We start from the raw sequence: 20226 nt of genomic DNA, 5'->3' as shown, positions 1-20226 counted from the left end.
GAAAGCTCTGTACCCCCCCACAAAAAATTTACATGTGGAATCTGACTGGTCAAGTCTGACCTATTAAGTTTTCTCATTTATGACAGTGCAGATGAAATGCACAAGTTGCCAGTTAGATTTTTACCCCCTCTTTTTAATCATAGCTGAGGGGTGGTGGGTAACGGTAACGCTCTAAGCACATGTGAGATAAATGCATGTTAAAGGTGCATATGACTGAGTGTAAACATACGGTGTACCTTGGGTGGTTCTCTGAACATCTGGTCCAGACAGATGAACTCCAGACTGGGCAGTAACTCGATGAACTGGGAGAAGGACTCCAGTTTGATGGCATGACAGCGAACCAGAGTGAGGTCAACGAGACGACTCCATCTGGACTGATCTGATGAAAAAAACAGGCAGCAGCTAGAAACTGAGCTCACTACAAACATATGAGCCCCTTTCCATACACACTACCTGCTGCTACCTGCATCAAGGTGTGTCTTTAACTGTAACACACTTGTCTTGAGTCGATGAGGTTTAAAAGCAGTGGGCGGATCCACAGCTGTGACCAGTGGCCATGTAATCTACACTGTTATCTAAAAGGTTTTATTATGAAGCCGCAAATTCAAGAAATGTTGGGATTTCATCAGCAGTAACACGACTCGGATAAAAACAGATATCTGAAAGTTCAGACCACAGAGATTCAGTTGAGTTGATCTCGTAAAGAAAATGAAAATCCTCATGGTATGATTTCCAAAAGTGCACATTAATACTCAGACCATGTGTGAAAGAGGTGAGACGAGTAGTGGTGAGTGTGTGTTACCTGTGATCCAGTGGTGAGGGTTGTGCAGGTGAGGACAGTTGTAGATGAGCAGGTACTTAATGTTGGTGAACACCTCGTTCACCACTTTTATGCCAATATCTGTGATGATGCCCGGGTTCTCGATGACGTCAGCCAGGCCGTACTTCACCAGCTCCGAATGACTCAGCTTACCTGCGTTTAAACACACGAGAACACACTTGTAGGCTGAACCTCAACCGCTCAACATATTCAATTCGCAAGTCAAAGAAGTTGGACTCAAGTTTCAGATGATTCGATAATTTTTTTTTTAACGTTCAAATAATCACGATGCTTAAGAAAAGTTGAGGTGAGTTCAGTCATTTGGGACAAGGTAATCACAGCACACCGTGGAAGAGCCGGCGAGTCTGCCAGTGATGCTGCGTTCACACCAGAGCAGGCAATGTGGCAATTAGTGAAGGGTTGTGCAAACGGTACGGGGTGTGTCACTTAATTGGCCCATTTGTGTCTCAAATAACCATCTTTCTACTTCCGCACCACTGAGAGCCAGGGCTTTCTTAGAGCCAGCCGGTATTAATGCCACTGGGCTGCAACCGGGAGAACAAAAGACGCTTGCCTTTCCACCATCTTGCCGATAGCCTCGCGGTATTGCTCTAAAACCTGCTTAGAACATGCCGCCTCTTTGCCAACCGTACACCTTCATCCGTCAATGCCGCAGCCTGAACAGAACACGTTCATGTTCACTGCAATGCTCCATTTGTTGTCAATGTGGCCTTAAGGCCTTTCCACACCTGGGGCGTGATGAATAAACGTCACGAAAACGCAAAACGCTCACCTGTGAATATGCATATCAACAATGTGCTCGACAGTCTAGGGCTTTTATTGTGAAAGGTAGGAACGGATGGAGTGGATGTGGTATGTGCCACCTTTATTGAGGTTGAAGGAGTAAAGTTTTCAGTTTGGAACAGGATTACAGAGCTTCTGTGTGGTTGTTTGATAACCCTCATGCCTTTTTGTATATTCTACCCTTATTGGAGAGAGAGAGAGAGAACGAGATAAACATTTTTTTTTTACCCTTCTTTTTATATTAATATTTGTTGCTGTAATTTGCACCGACTGGAATACACATTTCGTTCTACTATGTGCAATGACAATAAAGAGATTCTGATTATGTGCTCATAATAAAAAAAAAACGTTTCAAAAAATGTAAAGACATGCAAATTATTTTTTGGATTTATTTATATACACTGATTAATAAAATTATATTACGAAGAAAAAGTAGCTACAATACAGAAGAATCCGGGAGAACTGCCCAGTGTTCTACGACGGTGTTTTTCCACTGACAGGGAACAGGTTCTTGAACCGGTGCAGTTCAGAATTCTTTGGACCTTGGTTCTACAGAGCGAACGAGCCCGCATTTACTACTGTAGATATGTTCGCGCAAATCTGATACCTTCTCCTCTGAACGCTCTCTCTCGTCCACTCAGAACACATCTCCTTTCACATTTACATCCCAGGGGAAGGGGAAGGCTGCGTTGCTCTATCTTTTGATCGACACACTCGCTGATGTTGTCACAGTTCAACCAGTTCACACTAAAAAAAAACAGCTATTTTCAGTTCGGTTCTGAACCAGAAAAGAGCCCGTTCCCTGCCAGTCGAAAAAAGCTAACAGAAGGAACTCACATTGCAGGAGGAACTCATCCACGTATCCCAGATGAAGGGTCTCAAACTGAGGAAACTCTAGCTCAGCCATTTTGAGAGCAGAGAAGACACCATCTTTAGTCAGTGAAGGCTGGATACGCAGCTCATGGAGCCTGTTAAACACAGAAATCGCGTCAGTAAATCCATGAATGTAGGTCCCTACAGAGTGTTGAATGTTTGTTTACAAGAAAACTCCACAATGTACCTTTGAGAATAAATAAATGTTAGAATAAATACACAGATACTGCTGTGATCATTGCTCTGTGTACAGAATAAACTGCCTACATATATTGTTGATGAGGAACTGTAGGAGGCTTAGGGTAAGGAAGTGTAAAACAAAACTGGTTTTCCTCTCAGTCTAATTAAGGAGTTGATGACGGGCTGAGCACCTGCGAGCGGCAGTGATGATGAGGTAGCCCAAGTCTACTTCCAGAGCGTTCTTACAGGCGCCAAACACGATAGTGTGGAGGTTCCGAAATCCTCCTGGAGACACACATACACATATCACAGGGGACAAACAAAAACGGATTAACGCTTCGGCTGCATTTGCCGTGCATTTTTGAGGTAAATATCTGAAAATCCAAAGAGGTATTTAGAGGATCACACTCATGATCACACAATGATTGTGAATTACAGAGCAAAAACAAAGGCATGATGGAGTTGTTCCAACAGGGTACCAGGAACAGAAAAGCCTCCGATGGTCTAAAACAGGAGCCGACAGATCAAGATGTGCTGTGCTGCCACTGGAAACAGCTAGTTTTGAATTTAATCAGGTGATAACACATGCAAATTACACATGCAGTGCTATAGTGAAGAGTGTGACGTTAGTCAGAGCTAGCTAGAAAAATGTCCACCATTTGGTAACATTTTAGACTGAAAATCCAACCTCAGTATCGCTCGATACACAAGTTCAGGTACAGGGATGAGTATTGGGAAGGAAATCAACGGTGTTCTTATAATCTCTTAAACGAGAAATTGAACTAAAGATGTGGCACACAATAGGCAATATCAATTCTACACAGACGGAGGGAACAAAATCCAACATTAAAGTGTAATTCCAGCACAGAAGTCATCCCATGGTCTTTTTCGGCACTTGGATACATCAAATACGCCATCAAGACAGTTTTTTTCGTGAATGAACTATTAACTAAAAAAATCCCGGAAAGTCACTAACAGCCACATGTTGCCAGCAGTGATTAGCTCGGGGCAGCACAGTGAAGGCATTCAAACGTCTTTTTTAACCACTAATACTGCTGAAAATAACAGCAAACCTCTGCAGCAGCATGAGAAGAGTCCTTACACAGAAAACAAAGCACCAATGGGCTCCTTCCTTTGGGATTGACTTTGGTAATCCACTTGAATGGACTTTACTATGAGAGGAGCTGGTACAGGGGCCAGTAGGTAAGTCTTTAAAACACTCTTTTAATAAACTCTGGGTTCACTAACTACGTTGTTGGTGCTTTGTTTTGTGTATAAGGACTCTTTTCATGCTGCTGCAGAGGTTTGCTGTTATTTTGAGCAGTATTAGTGGTTAAAAAAAGACGTTTTAATCCCTTCACCGTGCTGCCCCCAGCTAATCACTGTTAGCCACATCTGACTGTTAGCAACTCTACTGGATTTCTCCGTTAATAGTTGTTACACTAAAAAAACTCTCTGGATTGCTTATTTGATGTGTTAGTGCTGAAAAAGACCATGGGATGATTTTGCGCCGAAACTACACTTTAATAGTTTAAGTCACAATTTCTTAAAAAAGGACCTGCACTTTTTTAATTGGCTGGAAACCAGATGAATTTGTCAAATTCATGTTTCATTCGATTTTATGGTTCCTCTCCCATTCAGACAGATGTCTAGCATCTTGACATATGGACCTATCGCAGCTGTTTATCTCATGTGGGGTGGGTTTAAGATGATGACTGGCGGCGTCTCCGTCTAGTCTGCACGTCCGTGTAGACCAGTTTTTCAGGCTCACTAAACCATATCTAGAACTAGAATATTAAGTCATATTTGATCAGCACTGTCTCTATATTGGATATTTCTCACATGAATTGTTTCAGAAACACATTTCAGTTTCTGTTTAGCTGCAATTTGAGAAAATTTGTGACCTGGCTGCCATTGTTTTCCACTGACCAACGCCGCTGTTTGGTTGCTCTGATTGGTTGCCGGTGTATTCAGTTGCTTCTAGAAACATATTTGCTCGGCACCTTTGATAACCTCCCTCAGAAATCTAAAATAAACAGAGACCGTCTGGTGATGCCAAGCAAATCATTTCATACTGTAACTAAAAAGAAGATGAAGGCAATGAAGAAGATCACATGCACAGTGTTAATGTAGCAGCCATTATTACTGTACATCTTTATTACATTACATTTAGCTGACACTTTTATCCAAAGCCACTTCCATTCACACCCATGCACAGCACAGGGAGCAATTTGGGGGTTCAGTGTCTTGCCAAAGGACACTTTGACATGTGGATCAGAGGAGCCGGGGATTGAACAGCTGATCTTTGGTATGGGGAACCTGTTTGGTATGAACGCCCTCTGCTGGGCCCCTGCAGACCTTTCAGTTCAGCCTGTCTTCTGTCTCTCTGGGAAATCAAATCTGTAATCAGCTCCACTGTAATAGGTTAATGAGTTTGTTTTTGGTGACAGTCATGTGTTTACTGCATTTGTTTATGGTAAAGAGGGCTTTGAATTTGCATTGCAAAAGCTGTGTGACTGTTTTCGAAGGGATTTATTTGCAGTAATTGGTTCAGCTCCCCAAATCGTCTCTTCCACTGCTAGCTGAATAATAAGGGCGCACTCACACTGTCCATCCGTTTTACGGCTAAAGTCTAGTTCGTTTGACCAGTGTGAGTGCATTGCCGGTCACAACCCGTTTGGGAGAGGTGGGTTTTTGTAAAGCATGTTTGCACATGTACGAGCACGAGCGTGCGCACGTGTACGAGCACGAGCACAAGCACGTCCTTTTATGTGCGCCTGTTTGGACATAGAAAAAAGAAGGAGGGACCATGCGTGCACATTTAAAACAATGGCAGCGAAAGGTTCACATTGGTGTGATGCGTAGGTGGAGTGTTTACTGCAGATTTGGTCGATGAAAATATTCAAAAACAGTCGGACAGGACGCACAAAAACTCTGAGGTCTATGGAAAGATTTGTAAACAAAGCGTCACATTGCGACGACGTCATCAATGCGTGTGAAGTGTTACGGCGTGATGAAAACTGTCACGAAGGTGACAGTTTGTGAGCGATATATAACACAACCCAAGAGGGAATGCGTGCGCAACTGCTACATTCAAGTTCACTTCAGACCAAAGAATCCAGAAGAAACCAAATCATTGTAGAATGTTGCAGAGACAAGTTGAAGCGCTGTGACGTGGCCTGTCTCAACTTGAGACAAACCAGCTTTTCAAGTCTCCAGCAGCTGGTTTAAGAACGTACGGCATGTAACCTGTTTTAACAACCAATTAAGTCTCAGCAAAGCCCGCTGGGCAGATCACCCACATGCTGTCAGCTGGTTGAAAACGGGAGTTTTGGACGGAGTCTCAGGGAGCGTGCACATGAGAGATAAAATGTTATTTCCTGGTTCCATCACTACTGAAATGCAGCTGTAGCAAGTTTCTCATTGATACTGTACTCATTCATATTTGAAGATGCTGCAAATTATATCCAGCTACAGAAAAGCCTGAAAAGTCAGGAGTTAGAATGGAAGTACACAGAGTCGTTGCCGTGGAGATGTCTCGTCTCGCCGCATTGGTAAACTGGCAGGTTTCAGAACTTTGCAGACCTGCACACTGCAAGTTGTTCCAAGTTCAATTTCATCTCGTATATCCTTGGTATAAACTCGACTTAGAGCAATTCTTACCTATCTGTCATTTTGACACTTTTCTTTTGTAATCTTAAAATGCTCCTGATAAGCGTACGGCGCACTGAACCTACCAGGTGTTGAAACTCATCACTTTTCAATTCTCATATATTTCTGATAAAAGTCTGACCAATCATTTTATTTGGACCGATTAAAATGATTTGCAGAGCTTCCTGCCCGTCATCTGTCGCTCCGTTTCACTTTTGCTGCTCACTTTTTCACTGCACGTGTCTGGGGAGGAGGTCAGGCAGGGGGAAGAGGGTGGGACTTTGGAGGGTGGTGGATGTTCATATTATTACTAAGTGCTGTGCGACACTAGCCCCGTGAGACCATCCTGATCTCTGAGCTCCATTGTATTTTACTCACAGATCAGTCTGGTGACTTGCGGCGTAGAAAATTTGGAGAAGTTTGCCAAGTCAATCAATCCCCGTTGGTTTTGAGGCGGATTTAAGTGTGATACAATGAGAAGAGACTGTGCAGTGTAAACAACATGGCGGCTACCACGGATGAGATGAGTCCAACTCTTTTTTCTCTTTTCTCTTTTTTCTTGAATATGGACCGGGCTCCTGAAATTGGGCCTTTGATCCATAAATTTGAGTTACACAAACAGAAAATATCCTTTACAGGCTTTACTTTGTGAGCTTTGCCTCGACGCTGTCAGTACGTCATACACTTTGGTGATAGACAGATGGTTTATCCAATCAGCAACCAGTATTTTTGCCCCTCCCCAAAAGATCTCCAAGAAGATCTCCAGATGGAAATGCTGAGCAAATGAGAATCAATCCATCTGGCGGAGTCAGGTTAGTGCGACATGCCAGAAAGAGAAGAATTGCTTTAACACACACTACCACTTTCAGCAGTAATCTCAATGCAGTTCAATGGGAACAGGACACATAAGATGCAATCTTTAAATCTACATTATCTATAAAATACACAATACTTAGGGCTGCTCTGCTCACCTGACCTCCAGCTGTCCTCCACCACGTGTTGGATCAGCCCCCCCAGGAAGGGAACCCTCACCAGCTCCAGCTGCTCCAGGTTCCGGGCTGATGCTAAACCCGTAACCAGGGGAACATATTTGAGGGAGTTGGTCGGCCCAGCACAGTTTCTCATGACAAAGGTTCTCAGGCTCACACACAGGAAGTCCTTAAACGGCTGTGGTTTGGTGAGACGGACCCACTTCAGGTAGAGGTGGCGCAGCATGGACACGCAGGGGATCTCTGGGACATTCACACCTACAACAAACGTGATGATTCGTAACTCCATCGTCTTTCAGCTGTAATGTGGAGGCAGCGGCGGGGTCTGGCCCTACTCACCCACTAGATGCAGGGTCTGGATCTTCGCAGTTATGGGGATGGTCAGTTTGTTCTCCGCAGGGATGGGGAAAGCCCCGTTACGGTTGCGGAACTTTCCCAGTATATGAACCTGGGGCATGTAGTTCCATATGGCCTCCACCAGCTCCAGATGGGACGTCTCCACCCCCTGAAATAAGGCCAAATAATTCAGAACTTGATCCACTGACTAGCGTGGATCCAGTGTGAAGACCCATTCCCTGGGGACAGGGAAACAGCTTCTTCCTGGGTGCCGGACCGGGCCCCCGAAAGACACCAACCCTGATCAAGATCCACATCATGTGCTAATTTAATCCACATCTTTACCCTCAGCCCACATGCACATATTATAAGTAGTCATACTGTGAACTTTTGCAATATCTTACACATTCATGGACAAAACTGCACAGATTTTCCCCAAAAAAACATATATTTTCTTTTGTAAACTTCTACATTTTATATGATGTCTTTGGTTTTTTGCACTGATTACTGTAAGCACCAAACCACCAAAACAAAAGTAACAAAAGTAACAATGCATTACATTGTCAACCAATTATAGAAATTAACACTGAGACAATAAATAAAATAAAAAGTAAGAAAGTTCAGTATCAGTCAATTGCTGATGATTAAATTAAAGAATAAATACAAAATAACTAAACATTGGTGTGAGCCTGTGAATGTTGTCATTCGTCCAGGTCATCGTTATCCTCAAAGCAATTTCAGTCAAAAACAACTGGACTGGTTGTTTGTCTAGGAAGACGTTTCACCTCTCATCCAAGAGGCTTCATCAGTTCATGTACGCATCTGACCAGGCTGGGACTGGTCCAACTAACTGGTGTGGAGATCCAGGTATTTAACCTCTCACAAGGCCGATGATGTCACTGACACCCTTTGTGCTCCAAGTGCCCACGCCCGTCGTTAGAGTGACAGTCGTTGGTGGGCAGTTGGTTTCGACTTCGTTAGTGCTCTATTGAGTCTGAACGACAGTCGTTGGGGTCACCCGGGCCATGTGTGAACAGTTGTCCTTTGAGGTTAGATTGTTGAATCTCCTGGGAAGGGATGAAAGGGTGGCATTGTAAATTGGAGATAAGTGGTGTCTCAGACCCCCTCCTCTGTTTAGCGATGGTTTCTCCACTTTTACATAGATGGCTTCTTTTACTCCTCTTTCAAACCATCTGTCCTCTCTGTCCAAGATTTGGACGTTGCTGTCATCAAAGGAGTGGGCTTTCTCCTTGAGGTGTAAGTGGACAGCCGAGTCCAGGCCTGAGGAGTTAGCTCTCCTGTGTTGGGCCATGCGTTTATGCAGTGGTTGTTTTGTTTCTCCAATGTAAAGATCTTTGCATTCCTCGTTGCATTGGACAGCATAAACCAGGTTGCTTTTGTGGTGGTGTGGTGTTCTGTCCTTCGGATGTACGAGTCTCTGTCTGAGTGTGTTACCGGGTTTGAAATACACAGGGATGCAGTGTTTGTTCAACAAACACTGCATCCCTGTGTATTTCAAACCCTCAGACAGAGACTCGTACATCCGAAGGACAGAACACCACACCACCACAAAAGCAACCTGGTTTATGCTGTCCAATGCAACGAGGAATGCAAAGATCTTTACATTGGAGAAACAAAACAACCACTGCATAAACGCATGGCCCAACACAGGAGAGCTAACTCCTCAGGCCTGGACTCGGCTGTCCACTTACACCTCAAGGAGAAAGCCCACTCCTTTGATGACAGCAATGTCCAAATCTTGGACAGAGAGGACAGATGGTTTGAAAGAGGAGTAAAAGAAGCCATCTATGTAAAAGTGGAGAAACCATCGCTAAACAGAGGAGGGAGTCTGAGACACCACTTATCTCCAATTTACAATGCCGCCCTTTCATCCCTTCCCAGGAGATTCAACAATCTAACCTCAAAGGACAACTGTTCACACATGGCCCGGGTGACCCCAACGACTGTCGTTCAGACTCAATAGAGCACTAACGAAGTCGAAACCAACTGCCCACCAACGACTGTCACTCTAACGACGGGCGTGGGCACTTGGAGCACAAAGGGTGTCAGTGACATCATCGGCCTTGTGAGAGGTTAAATACCTGGATCTCACACCAGTTAGTTGGACCAGTCCCAGCCTGGTCAGATGCGTACATGAACTGATGAAGCCTCTTGGATGAGAGGTGAAACGTCTTCCTAGACAAACAACCAGTCCAGTTGTTTTTGACTGAAATTGCTTTGAGGATAAACATTGGTGTATGATCAGCATTAGTCAATTGTTGGCCATTTAAATAAATACAAAATAAAAATTTAATAAATAACCAAATAGTATTGTATGATCAGCATTAGTCAATTGTTGGCCATTTAAATGGAGAATAAATAAAAATTAAATAAATAACCAAATAGTATTGTATGATCAGCATTGATCAATTGTTGGCCATTTAAATAAAGAAAAAATACAAATAAATATATCACTATATAACACCATTTCTAAATGCATTGTTTTCTTCATTATATATTCTGCATAAAAAAGTTTTCATATCAGAAAACACATACGCCGATACCCGCTATGTCTGATATCTGACAATATTGGCCGATAATATCGACAGACGGATGAACGCAGTAGGACATGATTGTCACACGGCATACAGACCAGCAGGTTGGGACAGGCTTGTAGTGCCTCCAGGACCCCAGGAATGCTGAAAGCCTCGTAGCCTCGGACTCGTCTCCTCTCCAGGTACCGAGGGTGGAGGCCGTACAGCTGCTCCAGATCTGGCATCTTCTTTAAGAGGAGCAGAAAGCTGCCGTCTGTAAATCCTGAACCAGGAAACACAACAAACTCTGTCAGACCCTTCTGTCAATGTGTGTAAAAACAGCATCATCAATGTCCATTCATGGTGCCACCCACATACATCTCATCTTTGTGCTCAAGAATCGGAAAAGGGGTGCCTTTAAAGTCAAATACATACTCTAAATCTACAGTGCCTATAGAAAGTTATGAGACTTTTTGAAATAGTCCCTTTTTTTGTAGCGTTAAATGATAATACATCAAAAATATATATTTTTCCAGCCTGATTTACAGATTTTGCTTTACAAGATCCAAGTTCCTTTTTTAGATTTTTGTTTTTCAAAATTTCTGAAAATTAATAATAAAAAAATGAAAAACTGGAATAGCAGTCCGAGTCCCTTTAGAATAACCATTATAAACATTCTCAGGTTTAACCAATCACCTTCCAGATCACACACCAAGTTAACTGGCCTCCACCTGACATCAACTGTGGTGTTTTTGATTTGACTTCAGAATAAAATCAGCTGTTCCTTTGATATGACTTCAGAATTAAATCAGCTGTTCCTTTAGGTTCCTCTCCTAGTAGTGCACGGTAACACAAATAATGCACCATGGTTGGAAAGATGCTTTCAAAAGAGCTCCGGGGTAAAGCTGTGGATAGGCACAAGTTACGAGAAGGATCTAAAAATATTTCAAAGGCTTTAACTCCCCCTCTGAGGACCGTTCAGAGTATTGTCCAGAAGTGGAGGCATATGGATCCACCAAGACCTGGGCTAGACCTAGACCTGGCCTAGATGGGGCCGCCCCTCCAAACTGGAAGACCGAGCCAGGAAAAGATTGATCAGGGAAGCTTCCAAGAGGCCCATGGTGACCTTGAAGGAGTTCCAAGTCTTAATGGCAGAGGTTGGTCCATCTGTGCATGTGACAACAATTTCACAAGTTCTACATGTTTGGCAGGGTGGAGAGAAAGAAGCCTCTTCTGAAAAAATGTCACACTGAGTGTCATTAAAAAACACATTTAAGGTTCTGATGCCATGTGGCAAAAGGTTATATGGTCAGGTGAGACCCAAACTAAACTGTTTTGGATGAACACCAAGCTCTATGTTTGTCAGAAACCAAACACAGCACACCACCCGAAACACACCATCCCTACAGTGAAGCGTGGTGGTGGCAGCATTATGTTGTGGGCTTGTCTCTCTTCAGCAGGGACTGGGCAGTTGGTCAGGATTGAAGGGAAAACCCTTGTCCCTCTGTTAGACACTTGAAAATGGGCAGGTGATTCACCTCCATAAAAACAACACAGTGTCTATAGGACAGGAAGGTGAATGTCCTAAAGCAAAAGGTGCCTCCACAAAGGATTACACCTGGAGGCTCATCACTTTTACAACCCTGCATTTTTTTTTATAAATTTTTAAAAATTAAAAAAAAAAAAAATTCACATTAATCTTGTCAGGCAAAATGAGTGAATCACAGTGGAAAAATATGTTTTTTATGTATTAGGCTGTAAAACTAAAACAGTGACTATTTCAAAAGGGCATCATGACTTTCTATAGGCACTGTAAATCAGCAGTACTGCAGAGCCACCAAAGCTTACTTCTCACAACCAAGTTCCTGTTTTAATAAGGACACTGTAACTAAAGATTTGTTTCCTGGTTATGGATGCAGTGTTTGTGCAGCGAGATCTTACCTGAAGGCATGTACTCCCACCACCGACCGGCACATAGATCTACCACTTTGACCACTCGCAGGTACAGAGTCACAGCTTCCCGGAGCTTCCTGGACAGACACTCCATACACATGATGTCCTTCATGGGAAGGTACCTGCAAAACAAAACCACGGTCGAACACCTCAGCGTAGGTCAAAAGGAAACTGTGGATCAGATATACAAGTGAGGCACAAATATTTTGTCAACCCACACCGATAATTACCTGCTACTCATCGCCGATACCAATAATTAAAAACTTTTCTATTTGAAAAAAAAGTTGATAACCAGTTTATGCACACCTGAAGGTAGGAGGGGTGATGCATTGGTCTGTGGATATTATTGGCCGATAGTGGCCTTTCACAGATCGATATCTATCGGTTTATGTTTTCCTATACGAAAACCGATAATGCAAGATGTTTACTCAGCCATTTATTTCATTTGTATTTATTCTTTATTTTCTCAGTGTTCATTCAAAGAATTGGTTGACAATGTAATTCATTGAATGTATAACATATAATGATGTTAAATATTCTTTAATAAAGTTATTTTTTTTAAGAATGCATTCTCCTGAGCGCAAAAATCATTGCATAGTCAACAAGAAAATCACCTATTTTCTTTCCAGCTCTAAAACTCACTATATTTCCTGCCATATCGGTAATTTAGGGATTCTTTTTCCCTCCTCTAAAAATCAATACCAGCATCAGTCTCAAAAATCCCATATCTATAATTACCACGACAATTCTGACTTTATTTTTTATGGTAAAGTAACTTCAAAAACCTTCACAAACTTTGGCTTTTATGCAGTATTTTTCCAGAGAATTCAAATTAAAAGCTTTGACATAATCTGTAAAATTCAAACAGGTAAAAGCACTCAATATGTATAAATTGGCAGAATATACATCATCAATAAATCATAAATCAATGAGAGTAGTTTGGCTTTGTATTATGGGATGATAATTTATCGGTATGTGTGTGTGTGTGTATATATGATAATGATATATTCACATTAATAATATGATATGAATTTGTCAAGTGTCATTTTTATAATAGTGTTCATGCTTTTGTAGCTGTCCTAATATTTATTAGTGGATTAGACCACTGCTTTAAGGCAGGATTTGATTTCTACATGATTTTTGCATCAATGTGCTGAAGTACTTTATGTTTCAGGTTTATAACACAATTATATTTAAATAAAGGCAAAATTAGATAAAGATACATGACAATACAAACGCATACATCCTGTAGAACCCTGTACTGTGAAGTCAAGCCCCCACCACAGCGACTTCCTGGTTGATCCAATCAGGAAGTGCCAAAAACTGCAGTTCTCTGAGTGTCCACTAGGGGCAGGTTTCATAATAGAGCAGTTTCTCATTGACCCCCATGTTAAACAGGCCGTTTTCCCAGCATCATTGAACCTGTTTAAGGCCTGGTACAAAAAAACCTTCTAGTCTGTATGTTTAGGTCATATCTTCATGACAACACTGAGGGGGGGGGGGGGGGGGGGGGATTTTTTCTGTGCCAGTCTATTTTTATTCTTTTTATTTAAGTGTATGAATAATTAGGGGCGTGGCCTCTTGAGTGACAGCTAGCCTCTGGCCCTCACTTCTCAAAGGGTAAACGTCAGCCAGATGGACGTATCCCCCTCCCCCCAACGTCACATACATGCCCTTTTTTGGTAAGAGGAAATGAGGCGGAGTCAGAGTCTGACAAGATGGAGACTCCCGTAGGCGAGGGCGATTGGATCAAGTTGAGAGAACGCTATACTACGTCCATTTTTTAAACAGTCTGTGTGAAGTGCCCAGTGTGGGTGTAGAAATGTTACCTGAATATATGACAGAGGACTTCATGGGACAGCTCATTGATGTAGTCTTTTGGCTCAGTAGGTCTCAGGTCCAGTTCCCCTCCAGCACTGCCCACTACAGGCTGGAGTTTAGAGGCCTTTTTCCTGGGACTCATCATGTGTGTGTCACTGCCCAGGCTCACACACATACGCACACACACAGACACACACACAATCTTCCTCCCTCCTGTAGGGGGCTCTATTTCCCAGGCATGAACCTTATTTCTAGACAAAACATCACAGAGGGAGACAAGTTAAGAGAGGAGGTGCTTCTCATTTTCCCTAATTTATTTATTTATGATATTCCCCACTAGCATGTAGCTACATGTAGTAAACAGTGGGCAATAAAAGAGCGACTTACAACAAACAACGCTTTATAAACCAAACACAACGCAACCAGTCATGTTATAGCAGGCGTGTGCTCTCAAATCAGGGACTAAGAAACAAAAGCAAGCGAGAAATATTACAGATTTCTCTGCCGCTAGCATGTAGCCAGAGGCGATTCTAGATTATGTTGGGGCCCAAGGCAAAAACTCACCGGGGGCCCCTTGAACCACCGTTCATCATCCTTATAGGTTTGTTTAAGTTGAATGAGGCCCGTCAGTTGCTATGGGTGTAAAAAGAGTCAGGTTCATTCTTCATACAGCAGCTAATTATCCACTTTACATTTAAACATACACTAATTCAGCTCAAGCACTCTAGGCTCTCTCCTTTTAGCGACTTAACGCTAATCCAACAGTTTTTTTTCACATCCTATTCAGTTCCGTTTAGCTTAGCAGTTAGCAATGGCTTCCCTCTCTCTCTTTCTCTGTAGCTCGTGTGTCCAATTTTCAGCTATTCCTCCGCTTCTTTTAGTGATATGGGACATGTAATAATGAATGTTGTTTATTTGTTGTGTCGGAGGCGAGGCTTGGTGAATCGCTAGCTCCGGCTAACCGAATGTAGCTCCTGTTAACTGTAGGGATCGACTGACATGGACTTTTTTGGGCCGATGCTGATACCGATACCGATTTCTTCTCTTTTCACTCGTAGGATTAAGGGGGCTCAGCGGGCGGACACCAGAAACATCTTTGAACGCTCAGTCGGGGCAGATTCTAGAGATTATTTTTCTGACATCTTAGTTCTTCTTATAGTGAGTTAGAATCACTTTGACGTAGGAATAAACAATCATCGATCGTCCCTTCAGGCCTATTGCACACCTTAGAGAACATCTGTTTGTCTAAACAACTCTGAACTTTTCTGCCCTCTTGCTGCGGTCCCTGTCATTTGACTGTGTTGTTGTCCGCGCCTATCGGATGAGTCACCCTCCCTGTCGTCTCACTGTGTAATTTTACACACAGTCAACCGAGACACAACAACACAGGCAAATGACACAGAGTGCTACAAGACAACAGAACAGTTCAGAGTTTAATAGGCACCGGTGTGGCTTACCACCTGTACAGTCCCGGCATCAAACCTGAGTGTGATGTCAGGCCCCTTCCTTTATCTCTGCTTTCTCTCACTTAACTCACTTGGCACCCCCCAAGACAACTGTGATTGGTTTAAAGAAATACGTAAGTGGTGTAGCCAAACCTATGCATAGTTTCACATTGGCAGAAAAGCCACACTCTGGTGCTGGGGTCTGGTTACACGCTGGTTCGATCCCTTGCTCCTCCAGTCGGCGTGTCCTTGGGCAAGACACTAAACCTCGAATTGCTACCAGTACTGTACATGGGTGTGTGAATTTAGATATTCACTGCCACCATGTCTTTGTGTTTGGGTAAATGTGACAAGTAGTGTGAAAGCGCCTTGAGTAGTCAGAAGACCAGAAAGGCGCTATATCTATATAAGTACAAGTAGCAGTACCAGCTCGTCATTCTGGTATGGGGGGCCGCTCTGGGTTGTATTCATTTATTTATTTAACCAATCACAGTTATCTTGGGTGGCGCTGCCCTTGCAAAACACATAGCAGAGGGCCTGAGGTCCATGTGCCAGACAAATGTGTCAGGTGAGCAGCCCACAGACACATTTTCAAAGTAGTTTAGTTACAGCTAAAGTACAGTACACAGCTGAACTGACACAGACAAGCTTTGACACATGTTCAGTCGACATGTTCAGTGCATGTGTGGCATCATTTGGGCACAAATGTACCCCCACAGTCTGTCAACACCTTTGTAAAGACAGCTCAGCAAAGACCATTACAGGCTGTTGGACATGTTTCTGAGAGTCGAACTCTTTGGAGGACGTTGAGTTCACTTAGTGTCAGTCACGGTGCTTTACATATAGGCTAAAAAAACTCACTAAGGGTCAGGTTTACCAAGCACATGTCATTTCCGTTATAAGCACAAGCACAGAAACATAAACAGCATTATTGACGTTTGTGAGCCGGCTGGTATGTTTACAAACAAGCGAGCGTTACACGTTAACGTCACGCGTGACACTGGAGCGAAGCAGCCCTGTTGTCCACACCTGTGTGTCACAGTTTAATCATCATGACAGAAAGTTCAGCTGCTCTTTGTCGAGGCTCACTAACGTTAGTTAGCATAGCCGCAGCTAACACTGTACACAAAGACAAAAGCACAGGAATAACCCCTACGGGAAGCACACCGGCTCAAACTGCGCTGCCTTTAACGAGGGCATTAGCAGAGGCGCTAACCTACCGGCATGTTTGGGTCGGAGCCGCTGTGATGTTGCTCTGCAGCTTTACACATCCTGAGAGTCCAGACCTGCTCAACACTGTGCGCTCATCTCACAGGCTCTTCTTCTTCTGCTGTTGCTGCTTCTTCTTCGGTGGTTACCGGCGGTGCGCAAACCAGCTTTTGGTACATTACCGCCACCAACTGGACTGGGGTGTGGGACAAAAGATTATGCAGGATAGAATAGTAATAAATTAATATAAAATGCGTATTTGTTCCGCTCATGGTAATGCAGAGAAAATAACCACCTTGTGGATGTACGACATCCATGCCTGTTCAGACGTACATAATAGTGAAGACTTAAAGGTTTAATATGGAGAATGAGCAGAACAGCGCCATCTAGAGTCTCAAGATCGTAGTGGCAACAACAGAAAATAATTCCAGCAGTCGGGTTGCCAGGTTGGTCAGACCCAGCTCAGTAGCTACAGGAGACCAGGGTCTGTTTGAGTCTGTTTGAACCCGTCCCCTCCAGCTAATACCACCATAAAAACACGTATTAGAGGAGTTTGACTGACAGTTAGCGTTAGCTGTTAGCATTAGCCGTTCCAGCTAAGTAAAGATTAAAGTAATCTAAGCGATCAAGGAGAAACGTTGCCATTTGGGCATGTGTTTGAATGGTGTCTCTCCTTTCTCTCAGTCCATGGAGTGAATGTTTGGCCTATAGTGACTCTGGTTTTTGCCCTGGGACAAATAAGCAGCTGCAGGATTGGCAGCTAATACCACCATAAAAACAAGTATTAGAGGAGTTTGACTGACAGTTAGCGTTAGCTGTTAGCATTAGCCGTTCCAGCTAAGTAAAGATGAAAGTAATCTAAGCGATCAAGGAGAAACGTTGCCATTTGGGCATGTGTTTGAATGGTGTCTCTCCTTTCTCTCAGTCCATGGAGTGAATGTTTGGCCTATAGTGACTCTGGTTTTTGCCCTGGGACAAATAAGCAGCTGCAGGATTGGCAAACTCCATTTCACCCAGTGCCAACCTACAGTAGCTGCACCCAACAACAGACAACCCTGGCAACCAGCAACGTCCAACGCTATTGGCTGCTACAATGGAAACAGAACATGACAGAAAGTCATTGTCAAACCTTTTTTTTTTTCTAATAGCTTTTAATAAAGATTCTACATATTCAACCTTTAATGAAAGTCAGTGTATTTTTTTGGCAAAACCTGGATGCTTCACACGCGTCAGCATAGAAGATCTATACAATCACCATAGTTTAGTTTCACCAGTTCAGTATCCAAACATGTGTTTCCCTTCCGTTCCTGAGTTATGGCGTTAACTAATGGACAGAAACATCATGAATTCACAGTGAAGTTGACCTTTGACCTTTAGGATAAGAAATGTCATCACTTCATCATTTTATTCTACTTGACATTTGTGTGGAATGTTATCATTATTATTATATTAATGCTTGCATTATGGCTAAAAATATGTTTGTGAGGTCACAGTGACCAGGTGGAAGTTTGTGCCCAATTGCATCCAGGGGTTCCTTAGATGTTGCGTTCACAAGAATGGGATGGTTAAAAACATAATTGCCACGGGTGTCACCAGCGCGGAGGCTTAAAAAGCTGTTCACAATCAAGACACAACTCTGCCGCTGCACACTGCCTCAGTACCTGTTCTTCATGTTCTGATGAAGCCAACAGAACCACGTCGTCTGCAAAACTGGACACTGTCCTCGCCCTGGCTGAGCCCTGAGATCCTGTCCATGAAAACCACAAACAGAATCAGTGACAAGGGACACAACTTTACACAAGGACGTAGCAATGACCCCATAATCCTGCAGTAGCCCCCACAGGACTTCCCAGGGGACGCGGCCATAAGGTTGAAGACAGTGACACTGGTATTGTTTTCACTGTGTGTGTGTGTGTGTGTGTGTGTGTGTGTGTGTGTGTGTGTGTGTGTGTGTGTGTGTGTGTGTGTGTGTGTGTGTGTGTGTGTGTGTGTGTGTGTGTGTGTGTGTGTGTGTGTCTCATCGTTGCTAAATCCTGGATCCTGGAAACACCTACTGTAGTGGTTGAGTATTTTGCCAGGTGTATGTTTGTCGTTCTGCCGCCAGATTTTGTCACTTGAACAGTGAACAATTGGCAAGATACAGCCATGGAACTTTTGGCTGCACGTGTATAGTCGAGATCAAAATGAAAGTCAAGTTTGAAAACACGTGAGGTCCTAGGAAAGGGTCTAGCAGTAGGGAATCGCCCCCACTTCATGTTACTAATTCAACTTCTTCCCCGGAGTAGTTTGTGCTTTGTCGTCTCTCAGGTCTCTGCTGATCGTGGTGGTGCCTGCTGCTGTGGTGCTGTGTGACGCTTCCTGCTGCTATTATCACTATTACTCATATATACTCTCATTTTTACAAGTTATAAACTTTGGTAGCTATAATAACACCATCAGTAATATATATCATTGTATCACAATCTGTTAGCACCGCTACTTATCATTGATCATGTTTACGCCATAATTATGATCATTTTCATTCTACTATTCTACTGTATTAACTGCCATAACATATCAGTCATATTCACATTACTAAAGATAGTATTATAGTGTTACTTTTGTGGTTGCTTGCATCTCTGGAAGTGTCTCTCTGTCTCTCTTTGTATCTGTCTTTGTCTGTCTCTGTCCATCTGTCTGTCTTTTCTCTCTTTCGCTCTCCTTTTCTTCTTCTTTTACCGGTGCAGACAGATGTCAATACGTTCCTGCCTGTTATGGGGAAAGGTTTTCGACGTCAGTGTGTGCACACTATTGCTGTTGCTACTCATGGCTACTTTGTTAACTCATCTATAAACACTCTGTTCTAATGCACATTAGTCTGGAATTGTTGATATTGTATATATATTTATTTTTTATAATATAGGTTTTCACCTGTACAATCTTTGTTGTTTGTATATCTGGAGTTTGTATATCTGGAGTTTCATAACCAAAAAGTAAATCCCCCCTGGGATTATTAAAGTATTTGTGATTTTGATTCTGATTGGGGAATTGTTGTGAATCATAAATAAGTCATAGAGTGTGGTCTTTACCTGCTCCATGTGTAAAGTGTCTTAGGATAACTTTTGTTATGATTTGGCCCTTTACATAACATGGAATTGAATTGAATTTTGAACGTCATGAAACTTTACAGGTTTGTAGTTGAGATCGAAAAGAAAGCTGAGTTCGAAGATGGGTGCGTTCTGAGCAAGGGTGCTGAAATAGAAGGTGGAAAGTAGGGAAGGGGCCATTGCCCTCCCACTTTACGCCCCTGCCCCGAGTCAGTGTCGCCTCTAGTTCTTTTGATTTCCTGCCACAGTCCAGCCCAATTCAATTCAATTTTATTTACAGTGCCAAATCATAATAAAAGTTATCCCAGGACACTTTAAAGAGTAGGTAAAGAACACACTGTATGACTTATTTATGGTTTACATAGACCCAACAATTCCTCCGTAGAGTACGGTGGCGTTGAAAACCTTCGCTTTAACAGGCAGGGGCGTCAGACAGACCCAGCTCTGTGGAGGACGCACATCTGTCTTGACACAATCATTTTAAAAATAACAAGCAAGAAGGTTACAGGTTCGCATCCCGGCCTG

The 20226-nt window shown here is 43.0% G+C and overlaps 1 protein-coding gene across 1 annotated transcript in view; it reads right to left on the bottom strand.

Annotated features, from left to right (window-relative positions):
- The window catches only part of fbxo38 (F-box protein 38), a 36912-nt gene extending 20199 nt beyond the window's left edge, over positions 1-16713 (bottom strand). Inside the window, exons 1-10 of the mRNA XM_083915674.1 lie at positions 16627-16713; positions 13970-14212; positions 12129-12262; positions 10307-10470; positions 7657-7822; positions 7300-7575; positions 2869-2962; positions 2462-2592; positions 803-973; positions 237-379 (exon numbers count right to left, since the gene is read on the bottom strand). Coding sequence (XP_083771800.1) covers positions 237-379; positions 803-973; positions 2462-2592; positions 2869-2962; positions 7300-7575; positions 7657-7822; positions 10307-10470; positions 12129-12262; positions 13970-14136 — 1446 coding nt within the window. The 5' untranslated portion in view covers positions 14137-14212; positions 16627-16713. The remainder of the gene's footprint in view (positions 1-236; positions 380-802; positions 974-2461; positions 2593-2868; positions 2963-7299; positions 7576-7656; positions 7823-10306; positions 10471-12128; positions 12263-13969; positions 14213-16626) is intronic.
- Positions 16714-20226: the final 3513 nt, after the last annotated feature.

Source organism: Echiichthys vipera (genome assembly GCF_963691815.1).
Source record: "Echiichthys vipera genome assembly, chromosome: 6".
NCBI classification, from domain to species: domain Eukaryota; kingdom Metazoa; phylum Chordata; class Actinopteri; order Perciformes; family Trachinidae; genus Echiichthys; species Echiichthys vipera.
This window is presented reverse-complemented; position numbering and strand designations above follow the sequence as displayed.